Here is a 17,962-nt window from a genome sequence, read left to right on the forward strand (position 1 = left end):
TTGCTCTTACAGGGAGCCCAGTGTGGGCGGGGCGCTGTGCGGCGTGCTGCGGGTCGGCCTGGTGGCTAAAGGCCTCCTGGTCAGAGACGACATGGAGCTGGAGCTGGTGCTGATGTGTCGAGACAAGCCCACGCGGACACTGCTGGACAATGTCTGTCTCCACCTGCCCTCGCAGATACAGGTTAGAATACATGAAGCACACACTCTCTGTCTCCACCTGCCCTCAGCAGATACAGGTTAGACACATGAAGCACACACTCTCTGTCTCCACCTGCACTCGCAGATACAGGTTAGACACATGAAGCACACACTCTCTGTCTCCACCTGCACTCGCAGATACAGGTTACTCTGTGTCTCCACCTGCCCTCAGCAGATACAGGTTAGACACATGAAGCACACACTCTCTGTCTCCACCTGCACTCGCAGATACAGGTTAGACACATGAAGCACACACTCTCTGTCTCCACCTGCCCTCAGCAGATACAGGTTAGACACATGAAGCACACACTCTCTGTCTCCACCTGCACTCGCAGATACAGGTTAGACACATGAAGCACACACTCTCTGTCTCCACCTGCACTCGCAGATACAGGTTAGACACATGAAGCACACACTCTCTGTCTCCACCTGCACTCGCAGATACAGGTTACTCTGTGTCTCCACCTGCCCTCAGCAGATACAGGTTAGACACATGAAGCACACACTCTCTGTCTCCACCTGCACTCGCAGATACAGGTTACTCTCTGTCTCCACCTGCCCTCACAGATACAGGTTACTCTCTGTCTCCACCTGCCCTCACAGATACAGGTTACTGTGTCCCCACCTGGCCTCGCAGATACAGGTTACTCTGTGTCTCCACCTGCCCTCACAGATACAGGTTACTCTGTGTCTCCACCTGCCCTCAGCAGATACAGGTTACTCTGTGTCTCCACCTGCCCTCAGCAGATACAGGTTACTCTCTGTCTCCACCTGCCCTCAGATACAGGTTACTCTCTGTCTCCACCTGCCCTCGCAGATACAGGTTAGACACATGAAGCACACATACTCTCTGTCTCCACCTGCCCTCGCAGATACAGGTTACTCTCTGTCTCCACCTGCCCTTGCAGATACAGGTTAGACACATGAAGCACACATACTCTCTGTCTCCACCTGCCCTCGCAGATACAGGTTACTCTCTGTCTCCACCTGCCCTCGCAGATACAGGTTACTCTGTGTCTCCACCTGCCCTCAGCAGATACAGGTTACTCTCTGTCTCCACCTGCCCTCAGCAGATACAGGTTACTCTGTGTCTCCACCTGCCCTCGCAGATACAGGTTACTCTGTGTCTCCACCTGCCCTCAGCAGATACAGGTTACTCTCTGTCTCCACCTGCCCTCAGCAGATACAGGTTACTCTCTGTCTCCACCTGCCCTCAGCAGATACAGGTTACTCTCTGTCTCCACCTGCCCTCAGCAGATACAGGTTACTCTGTGTCTCCACCTGCCCTCAGCAGATACAGGTTACTCTCTGTCTCCACCTGCCCTCAGCAGATGCAGGTTACTCTCTGTCTCCACCTGCCCTCAGCAGATGCAGGTTACTCTCTGTCTCCACCTGCCCTCAGCAGATGCAGGTTACTCTCTGTCTCCACCTGCCCTCAGCAGATGCAGGTTACTCTCTGTCTCCACCTGCCCTCAGATACAGGTTACTCTCTGTCTCCACCTGCCCTCAGCAGATACAGGTTACTCTGTGTCTCCACCTGCCCTCAGCAGATACAGGTTACTCTCTGTCTCCACCTGCCCTCAGCAGATGCAGGTTACTCTCTGTCTCCACCTGCCCTCGGTTAGCTGTCAGTGACACAGATGAGTCTCAAATAGTAATATTAACTTACTCATCGAATCTATGGTTATTCAAATTGATTAGAACATTGTGCACTAAATATCTCAGTTATCGGTTAAAACATCGGTCTGGGACGAAAAATTGGATCGGCATCAATGCCTCTCTCTCTCTCTCTCTCTGTTTCTACATATTGTGCACGTTCATTTTCCTATTTTCATCCTACGGTATATGCAATAAATTATTGAACACAATAATGTCTACTATATTTTGCATAAGCTTTTATAATTTATCATAAGCATCCACTTCATAGGAGACTGTGTGTGTGTGGGTGTGTGTGTGTAGGCACAGAGAATGCCTTCATTCAGCAAAGTGGAATAATACGAGGAGGCAATTATATGGCTCGTTGAAATTCATCAGCGAATGAGGTCCTGTCTTCAATGACTCCTCTAAAACATGGTGGTTATAAAAAGGAGAAAACATTCATTCATGTATTTGCGTTAACCCATTTTGGTCAGGAACCCCTTTTGGTGTTTATAGCATTGTGTTACACTTTAGCTATTGAAAAATAGCAGATCTACAAGCTCATAGCTACGAGCTTGTAGGTCTGCTATTTTTGAAAAAACTTTTAAATGCGGCGCAGATCTTTGAATATATATTCTTTCAGAGCGAACGTTTTTAACTCAAATCTTTGCTTCTGGGGGGGTCCCTGGAACAACATATTTTCAGATAGGGGTCAGTGGCCAATTAGCCCTTCACTAAATCCCACCCCAAAAAGCGATTGTCCAATGCCAATCCAAATAGTTTAGCAACGGTTGCTATGCAGGTCAAGCTTTCTTCTCTGCTATTGGACAAGGATGGGTTGGGGAGGGACTTATAGTGAAGGGCTAATTGCATATAGTTTTTGGGGGTCCTTGACATGAAAATGTTTGAGAACCACTGACACACAGAAACATGGGGGTTTTTCAGAAAACTGATTTAGAAGGCATTTGTAGAATCGTCCTCAGGTCTAAATGGGTTAAATGGCCATTCAGCTTCCCTATAATCTGTTAACTGTATTAGCCCATTTTGGGCGGGAACCCCTTTTGGTGTTAGCATTATGTTATGCTTTAGCTATTGAAAAATAACAGATCTACAAGCTCATAGCGCGCCACCGAGTGGCGCGCTACGAGCTTGTAGGTCTGCTATTTTTGAAAAATCGAAGAACGACTGACATAGAAACATAGCTTTTTCAGAAAACTGTCAGGATGTAGAAGACATTTTTAGAATTTGTTCTCAAAATGGGTTAGGAACAATTTACACGTCGGAATCCTGAGGCTGAGCGCTCTGCTCCGCTAGCGCAGAAATAATTCAGCCCGTTGTGGCCAACAGGCCGTAATATCTGCTCCTCTTAGGACAGGCAATCTAAGCTAAAAGGGGTCGTGACCCAGAAGAAATTGCAATAGTAACCATTCAAGGTTTTTTTATGATCCTTCAGGTCATCCAAATAACATGTTAAAAATCACACCCGTGTGAAGTGAGGGGCGCTCATATATTAAAGTCTAACTCATGTTGATTAGGTGATATAATGGTGAGGTAATGGTGAACAAATGGTGCCAACATAAACATTAAATGCCATTAACAATAAAGAGACACTATGACGTCGTAAATCATCCCTTCATTGTCGATGGCGTTTTTAAAACAAACATTGAACTAAAAACAAACATTAAACCTGTAAGAATTGTGAATTATGTAAATTTTGGATCATGGTAAATTCAGGGGTTGAAAGTTGGGTACCATTAACATCCTATTAAGGCAAAAATGTCTAATTTTAATTGTGCTTTAAGTAGCATTTAACTGCTGTAGCATGTCTAACTAGGGGTTATGATGCCATAGCCACTTGCCCTTGATGTGTCCAATGTGCCCAAATGTGCTGACCTCATCACATTTGTGAAGGCGTTTTTTGATGGCGTTTTTAGCCCAAGGAGTGTTTTTCGTGCAAAACTATAATGCTTGGAATGGATTCAGAATCATGAATAACTATAGACATTGTTGCCTTAATAGGATGTTAATGGTATCCAACTTTCAAACCCTGAATTTACCATGATTCAAAATGTATATAATTCACAATTTTTTAATGTCATTTGGATGAACCCTAAGGATCATACCAAAAAAAACCTTGAATGATTACTATTGCAATTTCTTTCGGGACAAATCTTAGATTGACTGTCCTATTTACCCTGTCCCCTCTCATTCCCTGTAGCCGTTAAGGCATGCGTGTGTGTGTGTGCGCGTGCTCGCGCGTGTGCGTGCGCATGCTCGCGCGTGTGCGTGCGTGCATATGCATGCATGCGTGCGTGCGTGCGTGTGCGTGCGTGCGTGCGTGTGTGCATATGCGTGCATGCGTATATATAATCTCATGTCTCAGCTCAGTGGCCAGGGAGGGATCCCAATGTTCTCATCCCAGCTAAATGGAATGTAGAGTGGATGGGTCCTCTGTGACTCACTGCTCAGTGTCGGTGTCACATACACATTCACTCACTCACTACATGAAGAGTGCTATTAGGCTGACACCATCACGCCATGCACACTCAACCCATTTAGACCTGACGTCGAAATTTTAAAAGAATGTCTTCTAAATCCTGACAGTTTTCTGAAATGCCTCATGTTTCTATATCAGTGGTGCTCAATATTTCATGTCAAGGACCCCACAAATGATATGTATTTGGCCGCCGACCCCCATCTGAAAATATGTTGTTCCAGGGACCTCCCCCCAGAAGCAAATATTACAGTTAGAAACGTTCGCTCTGAAAGAATATATATTCAAACATTTGGGCCACATTTTCACGATTTAAAAAAAAATAGCAGACCTACAAGCTCGTCTATGAGCTTGTAGATCTGCTATTTTTCAACAGCTAAAGCATAACATAATGCTAGTTAAAACACCAAAAAGGGGTTCCCGCCTCAGAATGGGTTAACCACAACCCTATAGCGTGCCTACGGTATTCTGGGGGTGAAGATTGGGCAAACATAACTGATCGTACATCTTGTAGTTCTGCCTATTTTTTGGCGAAGCGATTTGGTGTAGACTTGTGCGGTGCGTGCGTCTGTGTGTGCGTTGCGTGCGTGCGTGCGTGCGTGCATGCAGTGCGTGCGTGCGTTGCGTGCGTTGCATGCAGTGCGTGCGTGCGTTGCATGCAGTGCGTGCGTGCGTGCGTGCAAAAAATGTAAAAACTGCAGATCTGCGATGTTGAATATGAGGCACGTGCCATTCATGTGGCTATGCCTGTGTGCACTAAGCGTGTCTTATAAATAGTGTGTGTGTGTTCGTGTGTGTGTGCGTGTGCGCGCGTGCGAGAAATGTGAGCTGCGCTCTCCGTGGTGACACCCTTGAATTAATGTATTGTGTCCTAATCCGCAGCTGAGGGTCGCCAGTAATTGATCCCTCTCTAGATGGGGCTAAATGAATAACAGGCCACTCACACATGCACACAGACACGCGCATATACACTACACCAGTGGCTCCCAGACCTTTTCATGTCAAGGACCCCCATAATTGACACTTATTAGCCCCGCCGACCCCCCCATTTGAAAACATATGCCAGGGACGTAAGAGAAGATGTTTACCGCTCTAGCAGTGATTCTCAAATCTAAATCTAATTTCAACGACCCCCAGTTTGACATGCATTAGTCTACGGACCCCCCATTTAATGGCATTTCTATCTCTGTGACCTCCAATTTATATTGTAAAATCAATGTTAGTTTAACTCTGAGAGTGTACAAATGTAACCAAATGGACCCTGACGGGTTACAGACCGATAAGGGTCCATTTGGTTCCAAACTATCATTTAGCTGGGGACCCCCTGGAACTCCTCCCTCAAGGACCCATGGGGGCCCGCGGACCACAGTTAGTCCAACTAATCAATTTAATCTATTACTAAACTTAACAAAATAATCGATTTAGAAAAACTACAATAGCAACTAGATAAAGTGCCCCTCGGGGCACAGGTCTCCACCAGGGCAGGTCAGGTTGTGGCCTCCTGGTGGCGCTATAATAGGCCAATGTGAAAAGGGTGCCGTTTCTTCTTACGCCTTGGATGGCAATTGGATGATTTGAGGCATTTTGTTCCAAAAATGTGTTTTGCAAAAATCCACCAGTTGGTGGCGCTATAACAGGCCAATGTGAAAAGGGTGGGATATATTTCTCAGCCTAGTAGAAAAGTTGCATGCTGCAATCTGGAGGAGTAATATCAATACATGTGTTTTACAAAAGTCGGCCTCCCGATGGCGCTATAACAGGCCGTTCTGGAAAATTTGGGGCAGAGGTTCATCGTTGGCATCGACCAGGTTAACGGTGCCGAATATTAGCTGTTAACAGACGGACGGACGGACGGACGCACACACACAATCCTGCAAACTTTGTAAGCCAATGTTAGCCAATTAGGATGGAATATGAAATATTGGACAGATCCGTCTTGAACACATGACTATTGAGATACTGTGTAACGATTTGCTGGATTTTTGGAGGAGTAATATCAAAAAATTTGTTTTACGAAAGTCGGCCTCCAGCTGGTGCTATAACAGGCCGTTCTGGAAAATGTGGGGCAGAGGTTCATCCTTAGCATCCAGAGCGTGTGTGTGCAAAATGTGGCATCGACCGGGTTAACGGTGCCGGAGATTAGCTGTTAACAGACGGACGGACAGACGCACACACACACACACACACACACTCACACACGGACGGAGTGCAAAACATACTCTCTCCCCATTCCTTTGGCCTGGTGGAGACGAAAATAGCAGATCCAACAGTACAAACGTTTTGCGATATGTTATGGATCCTCAATTTTCCCGAATTTCACCCAACACCATTGTTGTTCACCCAACACCGTTCAGTACTGTACATAAAGCAGGCTGACACACAATTTGAGCAGAACCTCTGACACGGGGCGGCGGTGGCTCAGGGGTAGAGTGGCGGTGGCTCAGGGGTAGAGTGCCTGGATGGTAACCGTAAGGTTGCCAGTTCAAACCCGGGCTCCCGCAGAGTTACTGTCGAAGTGTCCTTGAGCAAGACACTGAACCCCTAATTGCTCCCGATGTGCTAGTTGGTGCCTTGCATGGTTTCCGCTGCCATCGGTGTATGTATGTGTGTGTGAATGGGTGAATGTAATGCACAATCTCTGTAAAGTGCCTTGGATAAAGGCGCTATATAAATGCACCATTTACCATTTACACCATCTATTTACGCACCACGCACGCACACACACACACACACACCATTACGTGTCTGAAATGTATATATATATATATATATATATATATATTCTCCTGCTTTTCTTTATCCCTTTCCTCGTCCCCTACCTCCCCCTCCTTTCCTCGTCCCCTACCTCCCCCTCCTAATAATCTGTTCAGTAAATGCATTGTGTGATGTTTGCTAGCCTAGGATGTGAGGATATGGGATGTTGTTACTCTTGTGTTGTGCCTATAATGAGACTGCTACATGACAGAGTGTGGAGGGCAGACGTGGATAACTTAACCCTATAATGAGACTGCTACATGACAGAGTGTGGAGGGCAGACGTGGATAACTTGCCTGTTTTCAGAGAGAGGCTGAGCCCAGGAAGGCTATTCCAAAGAAAACAAAACTATACTGTAAATATGTACACCCTGAGCCATCATTTAACCCATTTAGGCCTGACGTCGAAGTTTTCTGAAATACCTCATGTTTCTGTATCAGTGGTGCTCAATATTTCATGTCAAGGACCCCAAAATTATCTGTGTTTGGCCACTGACCCCCCATCTGAAAATATGTTGTTCCAGGGACCCCCTCAGAAGCAAAGATTTGAGTCAAAACGTTCGCTCTGAAAGAATATGTATTCAAAAGATTTGCGCCACATTTTCAGGATTTTTCAAAAATAGCAGACCTACAAGCTCATAGCGCGGCACTCGGTGCCGCGCTATGAGCTTGTAGATCTGCTATTTTTCAATAGCTAAAGTGTAACAAATACTTAAAACACCAAAATGGGTTCCCGCCCAGAATGGGTTAACCACTTAAACCTATACTTCCGGTTAGTAAACTGATGCTTTAGATGCCCGGGGTCGCTTCCCTCTACACCAAATCTCTTGGCCCGAAAACGGCTGATCTACACAGTACAAGCTCACAGCGTGCCGCACGCATTGTGAGCTTAAAGACCTGCAATTTTCACAGAATGTTTCCCCCCCCCAGAATAAAGATGCAATTGATTGACAAAGCGCCCACAAACTTAATGACCAAATAAAAAATATTTACATGGCACTGAATGTGTGAAGGGTGAAAGCAAGGGGCCAGACCCAGACCCAGACCCTGTCTGTCTGTCTGTCTGTCTGTCTGTCTGTCTGTCTGTCTGTCTGTCTGGTTTATGCCCGACAGTTATAATATTCTACTATAAATTAAACAATATCCTGCTCCTCCACCATCACTCTTAAAAGCCAGGCGTCTGTGTTCTGACCTCTGCTTTGACCGTCCGGACTGTGTGTGTGTTTGACTTACGGCAGAAGCTGACGGAGGAGAAATACGAGGTGACAAGTTCCCTGCCCGAGGCGGCCATCTTGGTACAGACGTCGACAGAGCCCAAACTCACTCTAAAGATCACTCTCACATCACCAGCCATGAAGGAGGATGAGGATGAGGAGGAGGAGGAGGAGGAAGAGGAGGAGGCGGCAGAGGAGGAGGCGCAGGGGGAGGAGGAGGCACAGGAGGCAGAGGAGAAGGAGGAAGAGATGAAAGAGGAGAAGGTTGTGGAAGACGGGCGAGGTAGGAATATATATATATAGAGAGAGAGAGAGGGCCTGACAAACGCACCACTATTACACACCGCTTAGTTTTTTCCCTCTCTGTCAACAACGCACGCACGCACGCACGCACGCACGCACACACTGCGGAATGTATTGTACACAATTAAATTTGATTGTTGAAAGTTGATGATATAAAGAAAAACTACATTTTTACTCCTAAAACTACATTTATGCTTTGCACGGGAAGTGTCGACCGATGCGGAGCACGGATAAAAGCGACGTCACGAGGGCATACAAAGTTGCGTGTACTGTACTGTGATTGGTTGGGAAGATGACGTAACGTAAGCTCTATTAGCACGAGACCATATTCACATCCTTATTTATATTATACTAACACATAGTCTGACATCATGCCATTCAACACGTTTCGACAGTTTATCAAGGCATAAGCTATCCCTTCACGACAGTGTTAATTAACGCCCAGTGCGTTGGGCCTCTCTGGCCCAGTGCGTTGGTTCATCTCTGGCCCAGTGCATTGGTTCATATCTGGCCCAGTGCATTGGTTCATATCTGGCCCAGTGCGTTGGTTCATCTCTGGCCCAGTGCATTGGTTCATATCTGGCCCAGTGCATTGGTTCATATCTGGCCCAGTGCGTTGGTTCATCTCTGGCCCAGTGCATTGGTTCATATCTGGCCCAGTGCGTTGGTTCATCTCTGGCCCAGTGCATTGGTTCATATCTGGCCCAGTGCGTTGGTTCATCTCTGGCCCAGTGCATTGGTTCATATCTGGCCCAGTGCATTGGTTCATATCTGGCCCAGTGCGTTGGTTCATCTCTGGCCCAGTGCATTGGTTCATATCTGGCCCAGTGCATTGGTTCATATCTGGCCCAGTGCATTGGTTCATATCTGGCCCAGTGCATTGGTTCATATCTGGCCCAGTGCGTTGGTTCATCTCTGGCCCAGTGCATTGGTTCATATCTGGCCCAGTGCATTGGTTCATATCTGGCCCAGTGCATTGGTTCATATCTGGCCCAGTGCGTTGGTTCATCTCTGGCCCAGTGCATTGGTTCATATCTGGCCCAGTGCATTGGTTCATATCTGGCCCAGTGCATTGGTTCATCTCTGGCCCAGTGCATTGGTTCATATCTGGCCCAGTGCGTTGGTTCATCTCTGGCCCAGTGCATTGGTTCATATCTGGCCCAGTGCATTGGTTCATATCTGGCCCAGTGCATTGGTTCATATCTGGCCCAGTGCGTTGGTTCATCTCTGGCCCAGTGCGTTGGTTCATCTCTGGCCCAGTGCATTGGTTCATATCTGGCCCAGTGCATTGGTTCATATCTGGCCCAGTGCATTGGTTCATATCTGGCCCAGTGCATTGGTTCATATCTGGCCCAGTGCATTGGTTCATCTCTGGCCCAGTGAATTGGTTAATCTCTGGCCCAGTGCGTTGGGCCTCTCTGGCCCAGTGCGTTGGTTCATCTCTGGCCCAGTGCATTGGTTCATATCTGGCCCAGTGCATTGGTTCATATCTGGCCCAGTGCATTGGTTCATAGCTGGCCCAGTGCATTGGTTCATATCTGGCCCAGTGCATTGGTTCATATCTGGCCCAGTGCATTGGTTCATATCTGGCCCAGTGCATTGGTTCATATCTGGCCCAGTGCATTGGTTCATATCTGGCCCAGTGCGTTGGTTCATCTCTGGCCCAGTGTGTTGGTTCATCTCTGGCCCAGTGCGTTGGGCCTCTCTGCCCCAGTGCGTTGGTTCATCTCTGGCCCAGTGCGTTGGTTCATCTCTGGCCCAGTGCGTTGGGCCTCTCTGGCCCAGTGCGTTGGGCCTCTCTGGCCCAGTGCGTTGGGCATCTCTGGCCCAGTGCGTGTGTGCAAAACTTGCTCATATACTGTAGGTTAATCAAATAATCGTTTTAAAAATACAATTTCTTATAATTTTTTTTATCAACGAATCGACCCGAAGAAAATGCAATAGACTTAGTCTGATTGACCCGTTAAGCTTGTATTCAACTTTTTTGTACAATGGTGGTGTACAGGAATAGTGAAAACTAGCTCTGATGTGTTGTGGGCTTGTACATTGGCTATTTTCACTATTTATGTATTATAATCGTTCATTTGTGATCAAGACAAAAGTTTGAAATGGTGATTTTTTTTTTTGTATCGCCCAGCCCTGGCCGATATTAACGTTGGATTATTATGGATGCTTTTATGTCTTCCTAAAAATAAGGGACCGCAGGAACATTGCTAGTAAGTACATCAGTGTCAAGAATGACTCAATATCCAATATGTATTGAGTAATATTCCACTTTTATATTATTTCCCGACCACATCCCCCATTTCTCCTCAAGTGTTAAAGGACCACTTCACCACTTTTCAACCCATCTTCATATAATAGGTCCTCACTAATAATCATGATAAAATGCCACAATTTTTTTCTACTCAGTCTGTGTCTCATAGGAGGGCTGTGGGCAGAAAGTGACATCATCATTAGGAAGATTATTTTTTAAACAAGATTTTTGTACAAAAATGTTTAGATTTTCATTATCGTGAGCACGATGGCTTCCATTTTCGCATTGCGACTTTTCAGGACTAGAAAGCCTGCAGTTTCTATTAGCTTGTATTCCCCATTGATGATGTCACTGGAAGACGGTTTCTGAACTGCCCACAGCCCTCCAATGAGACACAGACCGAGTAGAAAAAAATTGCACCATTTTTTCATGATTATTAGTGAGGACCTATTATATGAAGATAGGTTGAAAAGTGGTGAAGTGGTCCTTTAACATCTTCCATAGGTTGAATCCATCTTGCATGGCTGTGAACTAGAACTGAATTGCCTAATTTTGAGCTGAAAATGGCACTGCTTGAAGAATGTCGTTCTTCATAACAAGGACACAGAGGTCTAGTATATGTTGCTTACACCAGTGGTTCCCAAACCTTTTCATGTGTCAAGGACCCCCAAATTGACACTGATGAGCCCGCGGACCCCCATTTGAAAAATATATGCCATGCAGGGACCCCCATAAGAGAAGATTTTGACGGCTCTAGCAGTGATTCTCAACCCGTTTAATTCCAAGGACCCCCAGTTTGACATGCATATTAGTCTACAGACCCCCCCATTTAATGTCATTTATATCTCTGGGACCCTCGATTTATATTGTTAAATCAATGTTAATGCAACTCTGAGAGGGTACAAATGGAAAAAAAACATTTGTACACTCTCAGAGTTACAGACCCATAAGGCTCCATTTGGTTCTAAACTATCATTTTTGCTGGGGACCCCCTGGAACTCCCTCAAGGACCCCTGGGGGTCCCCGGACCCCACTTTGGGAACCACTGGACTACACTATGTACCCTTACTGTCCCTCTCTTTACCAGTGGTGGAAAAAAGTACTCGAATATTTCACTTTAGTAAAAGTATCACAAGTGCAATGCAGAACTACTCCGGAATTCTAAATGTATCGAAACATTTACTTCATTCTTTGCATGCCAACTACGAGATATCTCGTAGTTTCCCCTCTACACCAGTTGTATGCCAACTACGAGATATCTCGTAGATAAAGCATTATATCAAACGTGAAACGGTTTCGCTGAAAATCTGCTTTTAAACACTGGCCCGGTTGCTATAGGCAATGCCTTGCATACCCCCCCAGCACCAGGATACGTGCCTGCACACACCATAGGGTCCCCCCAGTACCAGGATACGTGAAAATGAGGCGCTGTCCGCGCTGACGATGATCCATCCGAAGTTCGGATGTGACTTGTGATTTTTCTTCGCATCACTCCCGACATGTCAAGTACAGTACTGCTATAAGCAATATGTCAAAATTTGAATGACCTTTTTTTGTTGTATTCAGACATCCAGCAATGGGTAAAACGCTCCCAAAAAAATGTGTCTCTGTGACACATCTAGGGGCCACAATCTGCATTCAAAGATTTTGCTGGAAGCTTTGTCATTGGTCGATCAGGTTAACTATATGTGACCAAATTTGACTGAGGGACTGCCATAGGATGTTTTTGAATTTTCTTATTTTCATGTCATATGAAAGCAGGGAATCATAGCTTCAAATTGACATATTGGTTGTTCAGTTTGACCCACCAGTTTTGGAGATATGGCTTATAGAGTAATGTCTTGCAGAAAACAGCGAGTTGAGAAAACAGGCTTGAAAGGCTTCACTTCTGTGGACTCTAACATTACACCTAGCTACATGTTTAAGCATTTATTTCATATTTATGTCGATTTCAGCTCTGACATTTATTTCAGACATGCTCTAGTATGTGAAGAGTGCCTGTGTATAAACTCATTTATCATCTCCTCTGGTGAAAAGCTGGAATTTGCGATGGCAGGCTCTCAGTCAAATCTGGTCACATATAAGGCTGTCTCTCTATTCTCATGGTTGACCTGCAAGCGCACAGCGGCGGCGGCGTGGGGCCTGCTTCTGATTGGTCGCGGGTGGGTGGGGTTAGAAGGGAAGACCAGCAGGTCAGAGAAATCAATAACCAGGAACTAGCATGCTGTCCGTCCGTCCGTCCGTCCGCCGGCAGCCCATTTGACCTGACGGACACCCCCACAGCTTAGAGGAAGACGAGGCACGGTCGTAGAGGTCCGTTGTAGATCATTGGCCACGTGCCACAGCAAGTCAGAGAGCAGCGTATAGCTCATAATTCCACACGCACGCACGCACGCACGCACGCACGCACGCACGCACGCACGCACGCGCACATGTAGAGTCATATTGTGTCCCTGACAGGGTCAAGGTAGCTGTCTCAGTGACAAACGGTCCTCATATCTCACACAGACTCCTTAGGATGCATGTGCTATACCAGTGGGGGAACGGAGTGAGGCGCGTGGATGGATTGGACACACAAAAACCCAAGAACCAATCGGTGTGGTTCTCAACCTGGCGGTCCGAGCTCCCCGCTTGAGGGCATGCAGGGCGCCAAAGTCCAACAAAAGCGGTAAAAGCTCACAATTTGTAGATCGGCTATTTTCAATAGACTTTGTACACATTTTGAACTGCAATATGAATACTTTTCCTTTTAGTACTTTAAGTACATTTTGATGCCGATACTTTTGTACTTTTACTCAAGTACATTTTCAATTCCGTACTTTTACTTGTAACGGAGTAGTTCTAAATTGCAGTATTGGTACTTTTACTTAAGTAAAACAATTGAGTACTTTTTCCACCACTGTAATACACGGTGTCAGATCCAAATCAAACATTTCTAGCACAGACGTATGTACAGTATGTATGTACAGTTATGCTGTAGAATGCACAACGTTTCAATAAGGACTGGCTGCTTTGCCTTCTAATGTTGGGATCAATACGGCCCCTCTTATTTGATGTCAGCTGATCAATATATTGATTTAACAATAGCGGCTTCTAATTGTCTCCCTCTAACCAATCTGTTTGAAAGGGTTGCCTTTTTTATGCGAGACTATAGATGAAATAAATTATTGAATGTATTTCTCCACACCGTGCGTGTGCGTGTGCGTCTGTGTCTGTGCGTGGTGTGTGTGGCGTCTGCTTGCATCGAGTGGTGAGAGAGATTGTGTGTCACTGTTAGTGAATGCAAATGCTGGATAAACGGCAAAGACTATGTTTTCAAATTAACCGGTAGAAGTGCAAAAAACAATAGGCCTACAATACAGAGGAAGAAAAAAAAGAATCACAGAGAGAGAGAGAGAAATGGTTGGAGGACAAGTGGGGGAGAGGAGTGGAAGACTGTAATAAAGCAGTTGAAGTGCAGCTGGGGCCACCCTGACACACCATGAGATACACCATTATAAATCACACACACGCGCGCACTAGCAAATTAAGGAACGGAAGCGTGCGCACACACTTGCAGACAGAGCAGTATAAACTGCGCTGAGCAGTTGTGTGTGTGTGTGGTGCACATGACGACATTACTTACAAACGGCATTGTTTGTTTATTATGATAAACGATGGTGCTCATTAAAGACCCATGTCAATCATATTTGTGCAGGGCCTTGAATTGAAATGACAGAGGCCCCCCCATGTCTGTCCAAACCAACAGAAACAGCCCAGCCAGAGAGCAACGAGTTTAGGACAAAATCCGTCGGAGCAGCAGCAAAAACTATGTTATTTTGTGTGTATGCCTTATGTTCAAGACTTACAGGCCAGAACGGGTAAAGGTCCCATGCATGTTAGACCCAGAAATGTTGGTTAGTATAAACTTTTATGATTCAAATGGCATCTATAGGCTTAGCAGATGAGATTAAGCTTCTTGGTTGCTAAAAGTTGCACGTTGAGCAATTTGAGTAATTAGCATAATTATGTGACCATACCATTAACTATTCTATATAAGGCAAACAATTCTAAATGTCATCATTCTTTAAGTAGCATGTGACGTGTCAAACTAGGGGGTTTTCATTAGTCTGAATCCATTCCAAGCATTAGTTTTGCACAAAAAACACTCCTTGGGCTAAATAACGGTAGCAGCACATGCAAAGCACAAGCAAAACATGGTGGTTATAAAGGAGAAAAGATTCATTCATGTATTCACGTTAAGGTAAATTATATGGCCATTCAGCTTCCCTATAATCTGCTAACTGTATTAGGAACAGTTTACACGTCGGAATTCTGAGGCTGAGCGCTCTGCTCTGCTAGCGCAAAAATAATTCAGGCCGTTATGGCCAACAGGCCGTAATGTCTGCTCCATTACCCTGTCCCCTCTCATTCCCTGTAGCCGTTTGTGTGTGTGTGTGTGTGCGTGTGCGCGTGTGCGTGCGTGCGTGTGCACGCGCGCGTGCGTGCGCGTGCGCGTGTGCGTGCGTGCGCTCATTCATAGTAATCTTACGTGTTAGCCAAACATAACTCTCCGTGCCAGCATGGCGGACATAATCAGGCAGAGAACAGCACTTAAATCATTAGAATGTGCAGATGAGCTCAGAGGTAACGGTGAGATAGAATAATGTCCCCCATCCCGCCACTGCTGTAGGGATGCACATTACATACACATTTGGGCATCCTCCACTTTATGCCTACTGACAGAGAGAGGGAGTTTTTCTCACTTGTGGTATTGGAACCTCCACCTGTGTGTGTGTGTGTGTTCATATAATAGGGAAGCAGAGGTCTCTTCAGTGAGTTCTCAAAGGGACCCCCAGGGGGGTTTCAGGGGTCCCATGTTAAGTTAGGACTCAGGAACCGAATGGACCTCTTACAGGTCTGTAACTCAAAGACATTTGACTTAAACAGTATCCTGGGGTCCCTTCCCTAATCGAGAATTATTTTTTTATTGTCATAATCGCAGGTTTACAGGTGTAAAGGTTATTAGTTTTTTCTTTTTGTTTTTTTCAGGAATGAAGAAAAAAAAAGTTTGGGGGACATGGAATGGGAGAGCAAGGATAAAAACAGAATTGAAAGCATGTCCCTCAAAAAAATAAAAAAGATCAAAGGTAGATCCATACACAGCAGCATAACAAAAGCAGTAGTTAGTTACTGTATGTACATGAGGTTAGAGACGAGGTGCATGCCCAAGCCGGGGGGTCCTTGAAATAAAAAGATTAATAAAACAAATCACTGTTTTAAAGTCAGTTCTAGGCAGTGTTGTTTTTGGCGGGCACATTTTGATTGAGTTGAGTTTGAGTCTCTTGAATAGCTTTCATTTAGTTTTAGTTACATTTTAGTCACCTGGAATGTTTTAGCGTTTAGTCTAGTTTTAGTCGACTAAATCTACAGTTGATTTAGTCGACTAAAATTAATTTTGGCGGGCCTTGATGCCGTCGTAATGACTGTTTTTACACTTGCTGAAAATAGCCGATCTACAAGCTCACTGTGAGGTTGTATGATCGGCTTTTTTCAGCATGCAACCAAGTGTAAAATGACTTATACCGGATCTCTTGTCCACTAGTCCCTTCCTAACACTTTAGTCTAGTTTTTATCTGTTGACAAAATTGTCACTATATTTAGTCTCAGTTTTAGTCATCGTAGCTTAGTTTTCATTTAGTTTCCGTTTAGTTTTCGTCAGTGGAAAAAAGGTAGTCGACGGACATTTCTTTTGTCATAGTTTTAGTCGACGAAAACAACACTGGTTCTATGAGGTCCTGCTCCTTATACCCCCCTCTCTGAATTCTCCATGTAACCGCACTCCAACCATTCATATACAGCTGCGCTTGATTCATCTTGCCCCCCCCGCAAACCCGGTGTAGAGTTTGGTCGACTGCACGCTCAAAAAAGAAAGGAAAGAAATGTGAGGAGGGGGGAAAGAAATGGATTGGTTCAGTGTGTGTGTGTGTGACGTGAACTCCCATCGCCACCACCCACCGGTGTGCCGGGGGGGAGAATAAATCAAACGCTAATTGTATAAAAAAAACATGAGAATGCCGTCCTCTTGATATCAACCAACCCACGAGGCTCTCTAACAGAACCCCTGCCTTGTATACCCTTTTCTTGTTGTGTTTGTCTCGGGAACCGACCGGGTCAAACTATCTCAAGGTTTTTCTTTTTTCATTTCAAGTCCTACATTAGGAGCGCTTGATTCAACATTGTTTTGCTCACAAGGGGGGTACCTTGCCAGGATGCTATAGGATCATTTTCTTGGCCCCTGTCAGTGTGATCCCCTGAAATCAAGTGCACCTAAAGTAATCCCAAAGACAATGCTATAAAAAAAAACTATCCCTATTTTGTCTCTCGTCTGTCGCAGGCCTGGGTCAAAATAAAAACCAATAAAAAAGAAAATAAATTGTAATGTCCTTTTTTTTTTACAAATACATAAGGGTGCGTTTGGTTTAGCTTGTCCTGCACGATATGAAATGAGCTCTTCTCCAAACAACTACTACCACTCCTCCTCCACCCCTGCCTGCATGATGTGCTGGACAAGACGAACCAAACGCTCCTTAAGTATTTGCTTTGTTGTATGTCTCAGGGCGCTCTCCAAGCCCATGAGGTTGTCCCCTCCCTCGTGATTCCCAAACTCTCTCCCTTTTCCACACATTTTGACAGTGACTGGACTGGTTAAGCTTCCAAATTAAATGCCAAGGCAACGTGTTCAACTGTTACCGCATAATTATCGTCGCTGTCAGGGAAGAAACCTTGTCTCTCCATATTTAAGCGTACGTTGTTGTTTTTGCTCTCGTAAATTAATGTCCAATGTCGTGCGAAAGTGTGCGGAAATAGCCGCACACATCTACAAGCTCAAAAAACGTGTGGAATCGTGATGCGTTGTGAGCTTGTAGATCGGTTATTTCCGCTACTTTGCCATTTTGTCTGTGGCTTTTATAAATATTTAAACATTGAAAAGTATGAAATAATAAAACTAAATAAATAATATACGTAAATAATAAATACCTACGTTGGAACACAGGTTATTTTTTCCCCCCTCCATTTCTTGAAAAGTAACAGTTTTGGACATCAACAAGGCTTCCACCCGGCA

At 45.2% G+C, this 17,962-nt stretch overlaps 1 protein-coding gene across 1 annotated transcript in view; it reads left to right on the forward strand.

Annotated features, from left to right (window-relative positions):
- strbp (spermatid perinuclear RNA binding protein) overlaps positions 1 to 17,962 on the forward strand; it is a 68,513-nt gene that overhangs the window by 21,492 nt on the left and 29,059 nt on the right. The window contains exons 3-4 of the mRNA XM_079523706.1: positions 13 to 181; positions 8,322 to 8,580. Coding sequence (XP_079379832.1) covers positions 13 to 181; positions 8,322 to 8,580 — 428 coding nt within the window. The remainder of the gene's footprint in view (positions 1 to 12; positions 182 to 8,321; positions 8,581 to 17,962) is intronic.

Source organism: Electrona antarctica (assembly GCF_951216825.1).
Source record: "Electrona antarctica genome assembly, chromosome: 16".
Classification (NCBI taxonomy): Eukaryota; Metazoa; Chordata; class Actinopteri; order Myctophiformes; family Myctophidae; genus Electrona; species Electrona antarctica.